The following is an 18,905-nucleotide window of genomic DNA, read 5'->3' as shown; positions in this document are numbered from 1 at the left end:
ACTCAATCGGTGTCGTATGAAGTTTTAACAGGTGTGCCTTTGTAACAGTGTAGGTTCCGTCCCTCTCTTCGCCCCAACCCGGGCTCGAACCAGGGACCCTTGCACACATCAACAACTGACACCCCACGAAGCATCGTTACCCATCACGCCACAAAAGCCGCAGCCCTTGCAACGCAAGGGGAAACCCTACTTCAAGTCTCAGAGCGAGTGACGTCACTGATTGAAATGCTATTAGCGCGCACCACCGCTAACTAACTAGCCATTTCACATCGGTTACACTTTGTTAAAAGTTAATTTGTGGAATTTCTTTCCTTCTAATGTGTTTGAGCCAATCAGCTGTGTTGTGACAAGGTATTTGGTAAAATACCAAGTCCATATTATGGCACGAACAGATCAAATAAGCAAAGAGAAACAACAAGTCCATCATTACTTTTTTTTAACCTTTAACTAGGCAAGTCAGTTAAGAACAAATTCTTATTTTCAATGACAGCCTAGGAACAGTGGGTTAACTGCCTTGTTCAGGGGCAGAACAACAGAAACCTGAACAAGTTTCTTCAAGTACCTTGTCAGTTCGGGGATTTGAACTTGCAACCTTTCGGTTACTAATCCAAACGCTCTAACCACTAGGCTATGCTGCCACCCCTTTAAGACATGAAGGTCAGTCAATATGGAAAATGTCAAGAACTTTGTGAAAGTTTCTTCAAGTGCAGTCACAAAAACCATCAAGTGCTATGATGAAACTGGCTTACCTGTGGACAGCCACAGGAAAGGAGTTACCTCTGCTGCAAAGGATAAGTTCAATAGCGTTAACTGCACCTCAGTTTCCAGCCCAAATAAATGCTTCAGAGTTCAAGTAACAGACACATCTCAACATCAACTGTTCAGAGGAGACTGTGAATCAGGCCTTCATGGTTGAATACCTGTAAAGAAATCACTACTAAAGAACACCAATAAGAAGAAGAGACTTGCTTTGGCCAAGAAACATGAGCAATAAACATTAGAATGGTGGAAATCTGTCCAGAGTAGGTGAACGGATGATCTGCGCATGTGTGGTTCCCAACGTGAAGCATGGCATGCTGGTAACACTGTCTGTGATTTATTTAGAATTCAAGGCAAACTTAGCCAGCATGGCTATCACAGCATTCTGCAGTGATACGCCATCCCATCTGGTTTGCGCTTAGTGGGACTATCATTTGTTTTTCAACAGGACAATGACCCAAAACACACCTCCAGGCTGTGTAAGGGCTATTTGACCAAGAAGGAGAGTGATGGAGTCCTGCATCAGATGACCTGGCCTACACAATCACCCAACCTCAACTCAATTAAGATGGTTTGGGATGAGCTGGACCTCAGAGTGAAGGAAAAGCAGCCAACAAGTGCTCAGCATATGTGGAAACTTCTTCAAGACAGTTGGAAAAGCATTCCAGGTGACTACCTCATGAAGCTGGTTGAGAGAATGCCAAGAATGTGCAAAGCTGTCATCAAGGCAAAGGGTGGCTACGTTGAAAAATCTAATTTTTTTTATATATTTTGATTTGTTTAACACTTTTTTGGTTACTACATGATTCCATGTGTTATTTCATAGTTTTGATGTCTTCCCTATTATTCTACAATGTAGAAAATATTAAAAATAAAGAAAAACCCTTGAATGAGTAGGTGTATCCAAGCTTTTGACTGGTACTGTACATGTCATTGAACACTGTGAAGAGAAACAAAACAGAATTGCATAGTGCATATATAGTAAGTGAAAGAACAGAGGTTGTGTCCCCTATCGGCCCTGATCAAAAGTAATGTACAACATAGAGAATAGGGAGTCATGTGGGAGGCCTCCAGAGTACTGTGTCCCATACAGACAGAGAACATCTGGACAGCTTGCAGAACATCCCACTTTATGACATACGATGATAGAGAAGCGCCGCCCTATTCTATGACGTGTCAGAATGATACTGTGTGTGTGTGGGTGTGTGTCACCGCCGTGTACCCAACAGCCACCAAAAAGGCAACGACTATGTGACCACACATCCACACTACTAGGCTAAATAGGGATCAATACATCCACAATTGGTCACAACCTCCTTGCATAAGATATCAACCTTTCATACACGTAGGCTATATCTTCTGACGCCGTATGCACTATAACTGTAGGAAATAAGTGCTATATTTTGTCCTTAAATCTCTTTTGATATCTCTTTTTGCATCAAGTAAGGGAGTTTTTCAGGGTAAAATGAACCAATTGATGGCCAAAAGGAACGTTTCTTATTCATTGCCAACAATCGCTGTGGATCTTTTGGATCTTTTTACTAATTTCTCAATTAATAACAATATTAATCCTTTTTGACATTAACAGTGATTCATAAGTAAGTAAACAAACTGAGTAAATATATCATTTGAAATAAACATGAATGTAATGAAATTAACAGACACAGTGTAATATATATATATGTATGTGTGTGTGTGTGTGTGTGTGTGTGTGTGTGTGTGTTTAGTTTTGGGTCATTCCACCAATTCGGCACCTTTTGATTTCACCTAAAGAGCACATGTTCAACTTCATAAAACACACCTTTTCCCATCTTAAGAGGTGAAATTAAAAATGACTATAGTAAGTTCCTATTCAGTGGCAAATAAAGTAACAGGGTTGACCGTAACAAGGTTAACGATTTCTTCTTAAATCACCATCAATCCTGCTGTGACAGGGGGAATGAAAGCTTGTTCTGTGCAACAGGGAGTGAATGCAAGCTTCAAAAATTAATAAAGACCTATGGGCAACAGGGTTAACCTTTTATAATCGACCCACTCAGTTTTCCACCACAAAACACTAGAAAATGGCCAAAAAGTGTACAACCAGCTTTTTACTCTATGATTTGACAATTAGATGATCAAAAAAGGTAATAGTTTCACCATATTAAAACAAGAGTTCTGTTCACGAAACAGGGTTGATCTTACAATGAGGGACAGACGTAAATGAACCATGCACACACGTCACTGAGCTCAGAACATATTGGTTGGAGTGGGAAAAAGATCAGCACACAAGATGGAAGCTTTGGCGCCCTCTAGAGGTTGAGTCTGAGATATCCAGCTGCAATGTAATGCAAGTACATACTGTCACTCTGTCAAGAACACTGCAATGACAAAAACATCAACTACCAGGGGCAAAGTGGTCCTGGGTTCAAGAAAAGGAGAGATGGAAAACGATGAAAGTGAGAATAAAAACCAGGAGTGGATTTCAGTCAGATGAACAGATCGGTGGTATGAACCATGGTGCACCCATAGAGATAGACAAAGGATTCCTCTTTGTATCTGTGCCATTATAGCTTCTGGGTGGGGGGGTGCCATTAAGGCAATCTCCATTTTGAAGTAGTACATTTCCTTCTTAACTATTTGCTGTTCCCTCCTGATGACAAGAATCCAACAGGGTCACCAGGAGGGAACAGCCAATGAAGTTGGAAGTCCCACCCAGTTGACTGCATTAAAATGGTGGAAGCCCTCAATGGTGTTGCCCATGCAAATACGACCTTTTGGGGCCTCTATCATTCTCTGGGTGTACCCCTCATCCTCAAATGGGTGTTACCCCATTAAAGTGAGTGGACACAGCCCTTAACCAATGAAAAAGAAGAAAAAACGTACTGTACTGTAAATCACTGTGGATAAGAGCGTCTGCTAAATTACTTAAATGTAAATGTAAATAACAGCATGAACAATTGCAACGGTTGTCATTAAATCCCACACTATACACTGGATGTAAAATTGTGTTTGAAAACCCATACAATGTTAAAAAAATGTAATAAAAAGATTGGAGAAGCAGATATGTAGTGTGTTAATATCAAATATCAAACGTTGTCGAGCAAGCACACGGTTGTGCATAGCTCCAGGAGGTAAGTCAGGCAAAGGAGGAACCGCTGACTTGGGTAATATTCATTAGGGCACAATGATTCAAAACAGTGTGCAACAGAAAAACAAAAACAAGTGATTCCAATTGCACTAATTCAATTAGTACCTCCCCACTTCGGCAAGTTTTTTTTTCTGTTTAGTTCCTATTAAATACAACCCAGGCTATCTCCACAGCATAGGGGCTGGACCTGAGTATGGGTCTTGGGGCCTCCAGCCCTCTCCCTCAACTACAGGATAGGGGTTTGGTTGGCCCTCCACCTCAGTGTTAGAGATTTCGTCTGGCTCGCTCCACTATGCCACCCTCTCCTCAAAGAACCACTTCTGGTTGGCGTGGTCTGAGCAGGGCCGCAGGGCAGGGGCACGGCTGCCGTTGTCCGTCTTGTCCACGGCCTGGACACACTTCTGGGTCACCATGTGGTAGAGGGTGCCGTCCTATTGGAGAAGAGTTATTTATAACATGTCACCTTTACTCATACAGGTTATTGAAATACAATCTCTTTTACAAGACAGACCAAATGGACCACTAGTATAGAGTAGTCCTTCAGGCCTGTTACCTAATGCTGGTCTTCATCCTTGCCTCCTAACCAGCTAATATCTACCTGAGCAACCAAGTGTGTGGACTCAATGATAAATGAGCGCCAAAGGGATATTAACAGCAGTAGGACTGCATACAGCCCTGGAGGAGTGGAGTTGTGAACCACTGGTATGTTGACTACATCCAGGAACACAAGAGACTACAGACATTACAGAGAGGGGAGAAGTGCAGTGTGAATACAGCAATATCACAGTACATTGAAATCATCATGTTTGAATATGGAGAGGGCCAAGAAATTGTCCCCCCGCCTTCTGTCGTTTGCTCTCTCTCCCTCCCGCTCTTCCTCCCTCCATCCATCTCTTCCTTCCATCCTCCCTCCCTCTCTCCATTTAGATAGAATGCTTTAGCTCCAGCTATTAAGATAACTACACTGAACACATATACTAAACACATATACTAAACAACCAAGTATGCACACCCAGACAATAGGCTACCTCAATGTTCTATGATCCATTGTGCACAAACTGCTACATCAAAGCTATCCAAAATACATGATTAGATTATGTGACCTCTACTCCATAGAAAGACTATGGGGATGTGATTTACTAAAGTGATACCCGGATGATTCTGTATCTGAGGGGAGTTGGAGTCTGTGGAGGCTAAGGCACTGGTGGGTGAGAGAGAGAGAGAGAGAGAGAGAGACATTTTATGAGAATGCTGAGAGAGAGCACTGACAGAGTGTGACAATTTGAGAACTGGGAAGGAGAGAGAGAACGAGAGAGATGAGAGCTGAGAGGGGAGGGCTTAATGTCAGTGTTTGTCAAAGATTTCCTTTGAGCATGCTCTGAAGGCCTCGAGGCCGCTCCGACAAGAAACTCAACGTCACACACACAGAACACAAGAGTGATTAGTGAGAACCAACATTTAGCTACACACTTACTGTATAGGTCCATGTGTGTTCCTCTGGGTGTTCCCCTCCGCACTCCACTCTCTTTTCTCTACCCTCTTCAGAGGAGGGTGGTGGGCGGAGATATAGGAGGACTGGTTCATTGTAATGGCTGAATGGAATGGTATCAAACACATCAAACATATGGTTTCCATGTGTTTGATACCCTTACATTGATTCCATTACAATGAGCCTGTCCTCGTATATCTCAGCCCACGAGCCACCACTGGCCCTCTTTCTAAGCCACCCTTTTTCTCTCTGGCCCACAGTCTCACACTATCCCCCACCTTCTTTCTGTTACCAAAACCTCCCCTATTCCCAACCCTCCCCCAAACCACTTCCTCTGCTCCCTGTTTTCCTGTCCCACTTCCTTGTCGTTAAAGTCTGGATTTCCCTCCAAAAATTCCCATTCTTCCCCTCCTCCATCCCATCCTTCCCATCCACTTGAAGACAAGCACTTGGCTGCGTCCCAAATAATACCCTATTGTCTAAACAGTGTAGAAAATAGAGTGCCATTTTGACCAGGGCCCTCGTATATAGGGAATAGGTTACCATTTAGGATGCATAGTCCCTTTCCCCCTCACCTCTCTGAGGACAAACTTCTGGTCCTGTGGCACAGGCTGCCGGGGATTCTTGCACAGGTGTACGGTCAGGTAGGTGGAGACGGCGTCCCCCACAGCGCACCCTGCTGGGTCCCTGGTGTTATAGCGGATCTCACTTCTCTTACTGGAGTACTCAAAGAACTGCAGCAGGAGAGACGTAGGGTGAGACGCAGGGTGAGACCAGCAGAGTGTGGGCAATCTGGGCAGTGTGGTGTGAGTTTTTGTTGTGTCCATTTCAGTTGCCAGTACAAAGTAAGGCAGCACAGTGGATACACAGAGGGGTGCTGAAATAACAATGCCAACTTTTAAGGGGCTCAATGTAGCCCACACTGGATATCACTTTTCTGCACAATACTCTCTTTTTATCCTTTGGGTGCAAAAATTATGTTTTATTGGTTCAACCTACCAAACAATGACTATTTAAGTTTAAGGTTGAGCGTGATGGTAACTGCTTTCATCACTATCCTTTCAGTCCAAATTCACAAAGCAATTTTATACTTGTCAACGTAAATTATCATCTGAAGCCATGAGACAAACACTCTTTCCACTATCCACATGCTGTCTGCCAGGCCCAGTCAAAAGCCAAATAACCACTAAGCCATGAAAAGGCTATTGGCCATGAAAGCCCTGTGAGCATTGTTTACCATGACAGCTGTAAGCTAGCACATCAGTGTATGGACCACTACTTAATGTTGGACATGGAGAGTAAAGATGGAGCCATAGCTACCTGGTTTTAAATGAAGGACATAGAGAGTAAAGATGGAGCCATAGCTACCTGGTTTTAAATGAAGGACATGGAGAGTAAAGATGGAGCCATAGCTACCTGGTTTTAAATGAAGGACATGGAGAGTAAAGATGGAGCCATAGCTACCTGGTTTTAAATGAAGGACATGGAGAGTAAAGATGGAGCCATAGCTACCTGGTTTTAAATGAAGGACATAGAGAGTAAAGATGGAGCCATAGCTACCTGGTTTTAAATGAAGGACATAGAGAGTAAAGATGGAGCCATAGCTACCTGGTTTTAAATGAAGTACATGGAGAGTAAAGATGGAGCCATAGCTACCTGGTTTTAAATGAAGGACATAGAGAGTAAAGATGGAGCCATAGCTACCTGGTTTTAAATGAAGGACATGGAGAGTAAAGATGGAGACATAGCTACCTGGTTTTAAATGAAGGACATGGAGAGTAAAGATGGAGCCATAGCTACCTGGTTTTAAATGAAGGACATGGAGAGTAAAGATGGAGCCATAGCTACCTGGTTTTAAATGAAGGACATGGAGAGTAAAGATGGAGCCATAGCTACCTGGTTTTAAATGAAGGACATGGAGAGTAAAGATGGAGCCATAGCTACCTGGTTTTAAATGAAGGACATGGAGAGTAAAGATGGAGCCATAGCTACCTGGTTTTAAATGAAGGACATGGAGAGTAAAGATGGAGACATAGCTACCTGGTTTTAAATGAAGGACATGGAGAGTAAAGATGGAGCCATAGCTACCTGGTTTTAAATGAAGGACATGGAGAGTAAAGATGGAGCCATAGCTACCTGGTTTTAAATGAAGGACATAGAGAGTAAAGATGGAGCCATAGCTACCTGGTTTTAAATGAAGGACATGGAGAGTACAGATGGAGCCATAGCTACCTGGTTTTAAATGAAGGACATAGAGAGTAAAGATGGAGCCATAGCTACCTGGTTTTAAATGAAGGACATAGAGAGTAAAGATGGAGCCATAGCTACCTGGTTTTAAATGAAGGACATAGAGAGTAAAGATGGAGCCATAGCTACCTGGTTTTAAATGAAGGACATGGAGAGTAAAGATGGAGCCATAGCTACCTGGTTTTAAATGAAGGACATAGAGAGTAAAGATGGAGCCATAGCTACCTGGTTTTAAATGAAGGACATGGAGAGTAAAGATGGAGCCATAGCTACCTGGTTTTAAATGAAGGACATGGAGAGTAAAGATGGAGCCATAGCTACCTGGTTTTAAATGAAGGACATGGAGAGTAAAGATGGAGCCATAGCTACCTGGTTTTAAATGAAGGACATGGAGAGTAAAGATGGAGCCATAGCTACCTGGTTTTAAATGAAGGACATGGAGAGTAAAGATGGAGCCATAGCTACCTGGTTTTAAATGAAGGACATAGAGAGTAAAGATGGAGCCATAGCTACCTGGTTTTAAATGAAGGACATAGAGAGTAAAGATGGAGCCATAGCTACCTGGTTTTAAATGAAGGACATAGAGAGTAAAGATGGAGCCATAGCTACCTGGTTTTAAATGAAGGACATAGAGAGTAAAGATGGAGCCATAGCTACCTGGTTTTAAATGAAGGACATGGAGAGTAAAGATGGAGCCATAGCTACCTGGTTTTAAATGAAGGACATAGAGAGTAAAGATGGAGCCATAGCTACCTGGTTTTAAATGAAGGACATGGAGAGTAAAGATGGAGCCATAGCTACCTGGTTTTAAATGAAGGACATAGAGAGTAAAGATGGAGCCATAGCTACCTGGTTTTAAATGAAGGACATGGAGAGTAAAGATGGAGACATAGCTACCTGGTGTTAAATGAAGGACATGGAGAGTAAAGATGGAGCCATAGCTACCTGGTTTTAAATGAAGGACATAGAGAGTAAAGATGGAGCCATAGCTACCTGGTTTTAAATGAAGGACATGGAGAGTAAAGATGGAGCCATAGCTACCTGGTTTTAAATGAAGGACATAGAGAGTAAAGATGGAGCCATAGCTACCTGGTTTTAAATGAAGGACATGGAGAGTAAAGATGGAGCCATAGCTACCTGGTTTTAAATGAAGGACATAGAGAGTAAAGATGGAGCCATAGCTACCTGGTTTTAAATGAAGGACATGAGAGAGTAAAGATGGAGCCATAGCTACCTGGTTTTAAATGAAGGACATAGAGAGTAAAGATGGAGCCATAGCTACCTGGTTTTAAATGAAGGACATGGAGAGTAAAGATGGAGCCATAGCTACCTGGTTTTAAATGAAGGACATAGAGAGTAAAGATGGAGCCATAGCTACCTGGTTTTAAATGAAGAACATGGAGAGTAAAGATGGAGCCATAGCTACCTGGTTTTAAATGAAGGACATGGAGAGTAAAGATGGAGCCATAGCTACCTGGTTTTAAATGAAGGACATGGAGAGTAAAGATGGAGCCATAGCTACCTGGTTTTAAATGAAGGACATGGAGAGTAAAGATGGAGCCATAGCTACCTGGTTTTAAATGAAGGACATAGAGAGTAAAGATGGAGCCATAGCTACCTGGTTTTAAATGAAGGACATAGAGAGTAAAGATGGAGCCATAGCTACCTGGTTTTAAATGAAGGACATAGAGAGTAAAGATGGAGCCATAGCTACCTGGTTTTAAATGAAGGACATGGAGAGTAAAGATGGAGCCATAGCTACCTGGTTTTAAATGAAGGACATGGAGAGTAAAGATGGAGCCATAGCTACCTGGTTTTAAATGAAGGACATGGAGAGTAAAGATGGAGCCATAGCTACCTGGTTTTAAATGAAGGACATGGAGAGTAAAGATGGAGCCATAGCTACCTGGTTTTAAATGAAGGACATGGAGAGTAAAGATGGAGCCATAGCTACCTGGTTTTAAATGAAGGACATGGAGAGTAAAGATGGAGCCATAGCTACCTGGTTTTAAATGAAGGACATAGAGAGTAAAGATGGAGCCATAGCTACCTGGTTTTAAATGAAGGACATGGAGAGTAAAGATGGAGCCATAGCTACCTGGTTTTAAATGAAGGACATAGAGAGTAAAGATGGAGCCATAGCTACCTGGTTTTAAATGAAGGACATGGAGAGTAAAGATGGAGCCATAGCTACCTGGTTTTAAATGAAGGACATAGAGAGTAAAGATGGAGACATAGCTACCTGGTTTTAAATGAAGAACATGGAGAGTAAAGATGGAGCCATAGCTACCTGGTTTTAAATGAAGGACATAGAGAGTAAAGATGGAGCCATAGCTACCTGGTTTTAAATGAAGGACATGGAGAGTAAAGATGGAGCCATAGCTACCTGGTTTTAAATGAAGGACAAAGAGAGTAAAGATGGAGCCATAGCTACCTGGTTTTAAATGAAGGACATGGAGAGTAAAGATGGAGCCATAGCTACCTGGTTTTAAATGAAGGACATGGAGAGTAAAGATGGAGCCATAGCTACCTGGTTTTAAATGAAGGACATAGAGAGTAAAGATGGAGCCATAGCTACCTGGTTTTAAATGAAGGACATGGAGAGTAAAGATGGAGCCATAGCTACCTGGTTTTAAATGAAGGACATAGAGAGTAAAGATGGAGCCATAGCTACCTGGTTTTAAATGAAGGACATGGAGAGTAAAGATGGAGCCATAGCTACCTGGTTTTAAATGAAGGACATAGAGAGTAAAGATGGAGCCATAGCTACCTGGTTTTAAATGAAGGACATGAAGAGTAAAGATGGAGCCATAGCTACCTGGTTTTAAATGAAGGACATGGAGAGTAAAGATGGAGCCATAGCTACCTGGTTTTAAATGAAGGACATGAAGAGTAAAGATGGAGCCATAGCTACCTGGTTTTAAATGAAGGACATGGAGAGTAAAGATGGAGCCATAGCTACCTGGTTTTAAATGAAGGACATGAAGAGTAAAGATGGAGCCATAGCTACCTGGTTTTAAATGAAGGACATGAAGAGTAAAGATGGAGCCATAGCTACCTGGTTTTAAATGAAGGACATGGAGAGTAAAGATGGAGCCATAGCTACCTGGTTTTAAATGAAGGACATGGAGAGTAAAGATGGAGCCATAGCTACCTGGTTTTAAATGAAGGACATAGAGAGTAAAGATGGAGCCATAGCTACCTGGTTTTAAATGAAGGACATGAAGAGTAAAGATGGAGCCATAGCTACCTGGTTTTAAATGAAGGACATGGAGAGTAAAGATGGAGCCATAGCTACCTGGTTTTAAATGAAGGACATAGAGAGTAAAGATGGAGCCATAGCTACCTGGTTTTAAATGAAGGACATGGAGAGTAAAGATGGAGCCATAGCTACCTGGTTTTAAATGAAGGACATAGAGAGTAAAGATGGAGCCATAGCTACCTGGTTTTAAATGAAGGACATGGAGAGTAAAGATGGAGCCATAGCTACCTGGTTTTAAATGAAGGACATGGAGAGTAAAGATGGAGCCATAGCTACCTGGTTTTAAATGAAGGACATGGAGAGTAAAGATGGAGCCATAGCTACCTGGTTTTAAATGAAGGACATGGAGAGTAAAGATGGAGCCATAGCTACCTGGTTTTAAATGAAGGACATGGAGAGTAAAGATGGAGCCATAGCTACCTGGTTTTAAATGAAGGACATGGAGAGTAAAGATGGAGCCATAGCTACCTGGTTTTGTCCCATGCCATGACAGGGGTAGAGGATGATTCGGTGGCCCACCAGGTTATGGTCGTCAGGAGGATTGTAGTCAAAGCAGTAGCTGGACATGCCTCTGTTCTTCAGCTAGAGGGAAACAACATGCAGATGCCATTGTTATAGTACAGATATGAGTATGGGGAGTCAAGAGAAAGCTCAACATTGTCTATGATAACTGACATTTGAGTGCACTATCCCTTCAATAAAAAAGGGTCATGTGGTGCCAATGTGAGGTTCATTAAGGCACACCGTAGTATAGGAAAATGATAACAAGCTTTTCTTATTGGACAAGTTCAGGTAGCCTGTTATAGACCACCCTCTGCCCCCAGCTGTGCTCTGGACACCATATGTGAACTGATTGGCCCCATCTATCTTCAGAGCTCGTGCTGCTAGGTGACCTAAACTGGGACATGCTTAACACCCCAGCCATCCTACAATCTAAGCTTGATGCCCTCAATCTCACACAAATTATCAATGAACCTACCAGGTACCACCCCAAAGCCGTAAACACGGGCACCCTCATAAATATCATCCTAACCAACTTGCCCTCTATATACACCTCTGCTGTTTTCAACCAAGATCTCAGCGATCACTGCCTCATTGCCTGCATCCGTAATGGGTCAGCGGTCAAACAACCTCCACTCATCACTGTCAAACGCTCCCTGAAACACTTCAGCGAGCAAGCCTTTCTTATCGACCTGGCCCGGGTATCCTGGAAGGATATTGACCTCATCCCGTCAGTAGAGGATGCCTTAGCATCGAACAGCCCCCGTGATATGCAGCTTTTCAGAGAAGTTAGAAACCAATATACACAGGCAGTTAGAAAAGCCAAGGCTAGCTTTTTCATGCAGAAATTTGCTTCCTGCAACACAAACTCAAAAAAGTTCTGGGACACTGTAAAATCCATGGAGAATAAGAGCACCTCCTCCCAGCTGCCCACTGCACTGAGGATAGGAAACTCTGTCACCACCGATAAATCCACTATAATTTCGAATTTCAATAAGCATTTTTCTACGGCTGGCCATGCTTTCCACCTGGCTACCCCTACCCCGGTCAACAGCACTGTACACCCCACAGCAACTCACCCAAGCCTTCCCCATTTCTCCTTCTCCCAAATCCAGTCAGCTGATGTTCTGAAAGAGCTGCAAAATCTGGACCCCTACAAATCAGCCGGGCTAGACAATCTGGACCCTTTCTTTCTAAAATTATCTGCCAAAATTATTGCAACCCCTATTACTAGCCTGTTCAACCTCTCTTTCGTGTCGTCTAAGATTCCCAAAGATTGGAAAGCAGCTGCGGTCATCCCCCTCTTCAAAGGGGGGGGACACTCTTGACCCAAACTGCTACAGACCTATATCTATCCTACCCTGCCTTTCTAAGGTCTTCGAAAGCCAAGTCAACAAACAAATTACCGACCATTTTGAATCCCACCGCACCCTCTCCGCTATGCAATCTGGTTTCAGAGCTGGTCATGGCTGCACCTCAGCCACGCTCAAGGTCCTAAACGATATCTTAACCGCCATCGATAAGAAACAATACTGTGCAGCCGTATTCATCGACCTGGCCAAGGCTTTCGACTCTGTCAATCACCACATTCTCATGGGCAAACTCAATAGTCTTGGTTTCTCAAATGATTGCCCCGCCTGGTTCACCAACTACTTCTCTGATTGAGTTCAGTGTGTCAAATTGTCTCTATGGGGCAGCCACAGGGTTCAATTCTTGGGCCGACTCTTTTCTCTGTATACATCAATGATGTCGCTCTTGCTGCTGGTGAGTCTGATCCACCTCTACGCAGACGACACCATTCTGTATACATCTGGCCCTTCTTTGGACACTGTGTTAACAACCCTCCAGACGAGCTTCAATGCCATACAACTCTCCTTCCGTGGCCTCCAACTGCTCTTAAATACAAGTAAAACTAAATGCATGCTCTTCAACCGATCGCTGCCTGCACCTGCCCGCCCGTCCAGCATCACTACTCTGGATGGTTCTGACTTAGAATATGTGGACAACTACAAATACCTAGGTGTCTGGTTAGACTGTAAACTCTCCTTCCAGACTCACATCAAACATCTCCAATCCAAAGTTAAATCTAGAATTGGCTTCCTATTTTGCAACAAAGCATCCTTCACTCATGCTGCCAAACATACCCTCGTAAAACTGACCATCCTACCGATCCTCGACTTCGGCGATGTCATTTACAAAATAGCCTCCAATACCCTACTCAATAAATTGGATGCAGTCTATCACAGTGCCATCCGTTTTGTCACCAAAGCCCCATATACTACCCACCACTGCGACCTGTACGCTCTCTTTAGCTGGCCCTCGCTTCATACTCGTCACCAAACCCACTGGCTCCAGGTCATCTACAAGACCCTGCTTGGTAAAGTTCCCCCTTATCTCAGCTCGCTGGTCACCATAGCAGCACCCACCTGTAGCACGCGCTCCAGCAGGTATATATATATCTCACTGGTCACCCCCAAAGCCAATTCCTCCTTCGGCCGCCTCTCCTTCCAGTTCTCTGCTGCCAATGACTGGAACGAACTACAAAAATCACTGAAACTGGAAACACTTATCTCCCTCACTAGCTTTAAGCACCAGCTGTCAGAGCAGCTCACAGATCACTGCACCTGTACATAGCCCATCTATAATTTAGTCCAAACAACTACCTCTTCCCCTACTGTATTTATTTATTTAGCTCCTTTGCACCCCATTATTTATATTTCTACTTTGCACTTTCTTCCACTACAAATCTACCATTCCAGTGTTTTACTTGCTATATTGTATGTACTTCGCCACCATGACCTTTTTTGCCTTTACCTCCCTTATCTCACCTCATTTGCTCACATTGTATATAGACTTATTTTTCTACTGTATTATTGACTGTATGTTTGTTTTACTCCATGTGTAACTCTGTGTTGTTGTATGTGTCAAACTGCTTTGCTTTATCTTGGCCAGGTCGCAATTGTAAATGAGAACTTGTTCTCAACTTGCCTACCTGGTTAAATAAAGGTGAAATAAAAATAAAAGTTTCAGTCTGTTTCCGTCTGCCTAATGAATGCGTCCCTGGAGTCAAAATTGCAGCATTCTCCTCACCATTCCAAACGTCCCAGGCCTGTCCTCAGGAACGTGGATATCAGGATAGATGTTCTCCAGGTACCACTTGAAGTCCTTACATCCTAACTGTGTCCTGAGCTTCCTCCTGTCTGTCACATCCCCAAAGGCCTCCTGACAACAAAAACGGCACAAGAAACTTTAGTTCCACATTTCTTTCCAATCTATATGGACTAGAGTCTTCTATAAGCATAGACAGGACTAGCCTGGGTACCAGTCTGTTTGAGTTATCATTCCACTCCATGCCATGCTAAACATGGCATAGAGTAGAATGTTAGCAAAACAGCTTCTGGATTTCATGTTATTAGGATTGTGCATCATAAAAGGGTGTTTCTTTTGAGCCAATGCTGATATGAGTTCAGAAATAAATGTGAACCCGACTTCCTGTCTGTTTGAGTCTCTGGGTATATTGTGTGCAATGACAGACAACAGCACCATATATGGTTTTTCAACATTTTTACATCTCTCTCACACACACACACATCACAAACCCATCACATACAGTACATTGACACATTACAAAAACAGACTTTTGCATCACACTCCTCTTCTGTTGCACACAACCCCAAATCACACAATCACTTCCACCTGCCTGTAAACCACTACATCCTGGTCACTATTAAATGATAGTTCACTCAAAACATGCATAATCATCACAGGGTGTGCACTCTACTGCTCTGTATCTTGAAAACTTGACAGCTGACATGCAACATTTTGGGGGATTGTATTAACAGTGGACTAATAAACAAAATACAAAAACAATTTTATTTTGTGATTTATCCCTTTAACACAAATAAACTCCACAACACCATTCACAGCATTCTAATATCATCATCAGCATTTCTTTATTTCTGTGTGGTGGTTTACTGTGTTTCACCACTCCAGAGGGGTTGTTAGGTGTGAGCTATGGTCCACAGAGGAACATATGTTTGGAGTCAAGCCCCTTTTGGAGGGGGGTGAGCAATGCCACAGGATGATGGATGCGAGCGGCACGCCTGAACACAGCTCTAATTGGTTGCTCATCAATTTATTTAGACCCAAGAGAAGGAAGTGATCAGTCACGGGGAGACGGGGGAGGGGGGAATTAGCATGAGGGGAATAAGCAGGAAATCTGGGAAACCTCCAACCTGAATTTCTGGAAAACCAAGGAATTTTGGTAAAGTTGTGAAATTTTGCAACTCTACTCACTTCTGCTATAAGTAGTGATAGGCAGGTTTCAACTGGTGTGAATTAAAAGTTGAACAGGAAACAACAAGTACCTACTGAGAGATATTAGTCCAAACATTAGAAAACATCATCACATTGCTTGACAGAAGCTTTAGCAACACGAGTCACTAGATTCTTGAGAGCGATTGTCTCTCATATTGTGTACTACTGAAAAGGGCAGAATGACATATTCCTCTTCATCTGAATAACAGGCAGGAGATGTTCTAATACATTTGACTTCTGTTAGTAAACCTCCAACAAACATAGAACAGAGAGGGAGAAAATAATATTGGAGACAGAGCTAGAGAGAGAGCTAGAGAGCTAGAGAGAGAGAGAGAGAGAGCTAGAGAGAGAGAGAAATAGAGCGCTAGAGAGAGAGCTAGAGAGAGAGAGAGCTAGAGAGAGAGAGAGCTAGAGAGAGAGAGAGCTAGAGAGAGAGAGAGAGCTAGAGAGAGAGAGAGCTAGAGAGAGAGAGAGCTAGAGAGAGAGAGAGCTAGAGAGAGAGAGAGCTAGAGAGAGAGAGAGAGAGAGAGCTAGAGAGAGAGAGAGCTAGAGAGAGAGAGAGAGCTAGAGAGAGAGAGAGAGCTAGAGAGAGAGAGAGCTAGAGAGAGCGAGAGCTAGAGAGAGAGCTAGAGAGAGCGAGAGCTAGAGAGAGCTAGAGAGAGAGAGCGAGCGAGAGAGAGAGCGAGAATGGGTGTTTGTAGAGCGGATAGTGTTCTGCCTGGCACTCCCCACTTGGCAGTTGGCACGTCCACCTCCTCTCAGTGCTGATCTGTGTTCAGTCCAGAGGGCCGTTCCCTTTAATGACACACACTGGCAGCCTGGTACCTTGGCAGGCCTCGGTTCAAACACTTTTAGCGTTTGCTTTAGCCTCCTTGAAGTGCCTGATGGGCGGCCTTTGCACTTTTGCAACTATTTTGTTGGTTTCATTGTGACAGCTCAATCACGCCCAGCTGAGGTATTTGAAAACATGTTATGGGACTTGGGTTTTCCCGGGACGGAGCGTTTCTGACTCACTGAGCTGTGCCTCTCGATGGTAATCTCACACCGTACGGAGTGTCACCTCGGGTGTCCCCTATGTCCTTATGCATCACAAGTGTCACTCAATCAGGAGAGCATTTAAAGAGCAGCATGCGGGGAGTGGTGTGTGTCCTCAGAGGTGAAAAGATGTGATTAATCAATCCTTCTGATAGGCCTCTAGTCTACAGTCAGGGAAAGGCATGAGTGCATTTGATCAATACTTTTAAAGCTGCACATGCATACAAAATATTACCACCTCCCCTACAGCTCCTAACCAACAATCGCAGCACCATAAACTTTCAAACTCCGCAGTCACACATTTTGCTAGCTTTCGCTAGTCCCTGTTCAGGGCTGGCCTACCAGGCGAGCGTGGGGGTTACGGTGGTAGTACAACTCCTTGTACTCGTCCATCCAGACCTCGGCAGCACGCACGCTGTTGGCCAGGGCCTTGCTCCGTGAGTAGGGGGCCTTCTTTGGGAAGACGTGGCCCACGTGGGAGCAGGGGTGGATCTCCAGGCTGCCCCCGCACTGCCAGATCTAAATAACAACAACAGCAGGAGCAACACGAGAACATTATTAGCTACACACCATGATTCAATCAGGCAGCACAATGAACGGGAGGGAGTTCTGTTGCGGCGGTCTTGTTTTCTGTCCCACAGGAAGTAACCTGATCAAGGAAAACATGAGCTCTGTGCTGGTTTAAATTCTTCAAAATGTGCAACTTTATTGACTGTGAGAACTTTTGGTCCCGAGTTCTTTAACATGATTTTGATTAGGTGAATTCAGGTGAAAGCTATCATCCCTTATTGATGTCACTTGTAAATCCACTTCAATCTGTGTGGATGAAGGGGAGGAGATTTTTAAGCCTTGAGACAATTGAGATATGGATTGTGTATGTTTTTTCCAACCAACAGTTTCCTGTGTGTATCAAGAATGGTCCACCACTCAAAGGACATCCAGCCAACTTGACACAACTGTGGGAAGCATTGGAGTCAACATGGGCCAGCATCCCTGTGGAACTCAATATTAGGAAGGTGTTCTTAATGTTTTGTAAAACTCAGAGTATAGTGAATCCCCACACATATTTCACAACGATATGGTGACCATCCGTTACAGGATTCCAGTGAGTTTTTAACTTATGACAGAAAGAAGCAATGGATAAACAGCATAGAGTCCTGCAAACACACACGTATCACACACACACTGTCGCTCACTCACACCTACACACTCTGTTGCTCAGACACTATGCTCACAAACTCTCTCTCACACACACTCACCCTGAATGAGAACTCTAGGTTCTCTCCTCCCCACACCTCCATGCCTGTGTCGTACGTGCCCAGGTAATGGAAATAGTTCTTACTGACAGCAAACAGCCCACCAGCCATAGTAGGAGACCTGGGACCAAAACACACACAGCTTACAGAGCAGATCTTGAAAACTTGTTCCATAATTATCAGAAATTATACAGTATATGGTGTTTATAACAATTATTGAACTCTAATAATATGCATGTCATTTTAAAGTACATCTTGATAGCTCATTTAGGATTGGACTATTTTCCTCTCCGATACACTGGGGATTTTAGGGTACCACGGACCTGATGACATCGATGGCAGAGCGTCTGTGTTTCTGCTCATACTCTGGCACTGGGTGCCAGGTGAAGACCAGCCGCCAATCAAATCCTCCTAAATGGGGTTCCCCAGAGTTGCCTAGATACTGAAAAGTGTTCCAGTCGATGACATCGATGACGGGACAGACCACAGCCGATGGCTTCTCCTTTATCCTGGGAGGAAAAGGAGAAGAATGCAGAAGTAAGCATGGGGGTTGCAGTATAACAGGATTATAACATGGTTATTACAGGGTTATAACAGGGTTGGGCGGCAGGAAGCGGGGGTTGCAGTATAACAGGGTTATTACAGGGTTGGTGGCAGGTAGCAGGGGGTTGCAGTATAACAGGGTTATAACAGGGTTGGCGGCAGGTAGCAGGGGGTTGCAGTATAACAGGGTTATAACAGGGATGGTGGCAGGTAGCAGGGGGTTGCAGTATAACAGGGTTATAACAGGGTTGGCGGCAGGTAGCAGGGGGTTGCAGTATTACAGGGTTATAACAGGGTTGGAGGCAGGTAGCAGGGGGTTGCAGTATAACAGGGTTATAACAGGGTTGGCAGCAGGAAGCAGGGGGT

The 18,905-nt window shown here is 43.7% G+C and overlaps 1 protein-coding gene across 1 annotated transcript in view; it reads right to left on the bottom strand.

Annotated features, from left to right (window-relative positions):
* Positions 1-2,285: 2,285 nt before the first annotated feature.
* LOC115175546 (polypeptide N-acetylgalactosaminyltransferase 12) overlaps positions 2,286-18,905 on the bottom strand; it is a 29,565-nt gene continuing 12,945 nt past the window's right edge. Inside the window, exons 4-10 of the mRNA XM_029734841.1 lie at positions 18,320-18,505; positions 18,000-18,117; positions 17,083-17,259; positions 14,479-14,610; positions 11,356-11,469; positions 5,954-6,112; positions 2,286-4,320 (exon numbers count right to left, since the gene is read on the bottom strand). Of these exons, the coding sequence (XP_029590701.1) occupies positions 4,180-4,320; positions 5,954-6,112; positions 11,356-11,469; positions 14,479-14,610; positions 17,083-17,259; positions 18,000-18,117; positions 18,320-18,505 (1,027 nt within the window). The 3' untranslated portion in view covers positions 2,286-4,179. The remainder of the gene's footprint in view (positions 4,321-5,953; positions 6,113-11,355; positions 11,470-14,478; positions 14,611-17,082; positions 17,260-17,999; positions 18,118-18,319; positions 18,506-18,905) is intronic.

The sequence above is a fragment of the Salmo trutta genome, chromosome 36 (genome assembly GCF_901001165.1).
Source record: "Salmo trutta chromosome 36, fSalTru1.1, whole genome shotgun sequence".
NCBI lineage: Eukaryota > Metazoa > Chordata > Actinopteri > Salmoniformes > Salmonidae > Salmo > Salmo trutta.
Note: the sequence above shows the minus strand (reverse complement) of the source record. Positions and strands in the feature narration are given on the sequence as shown.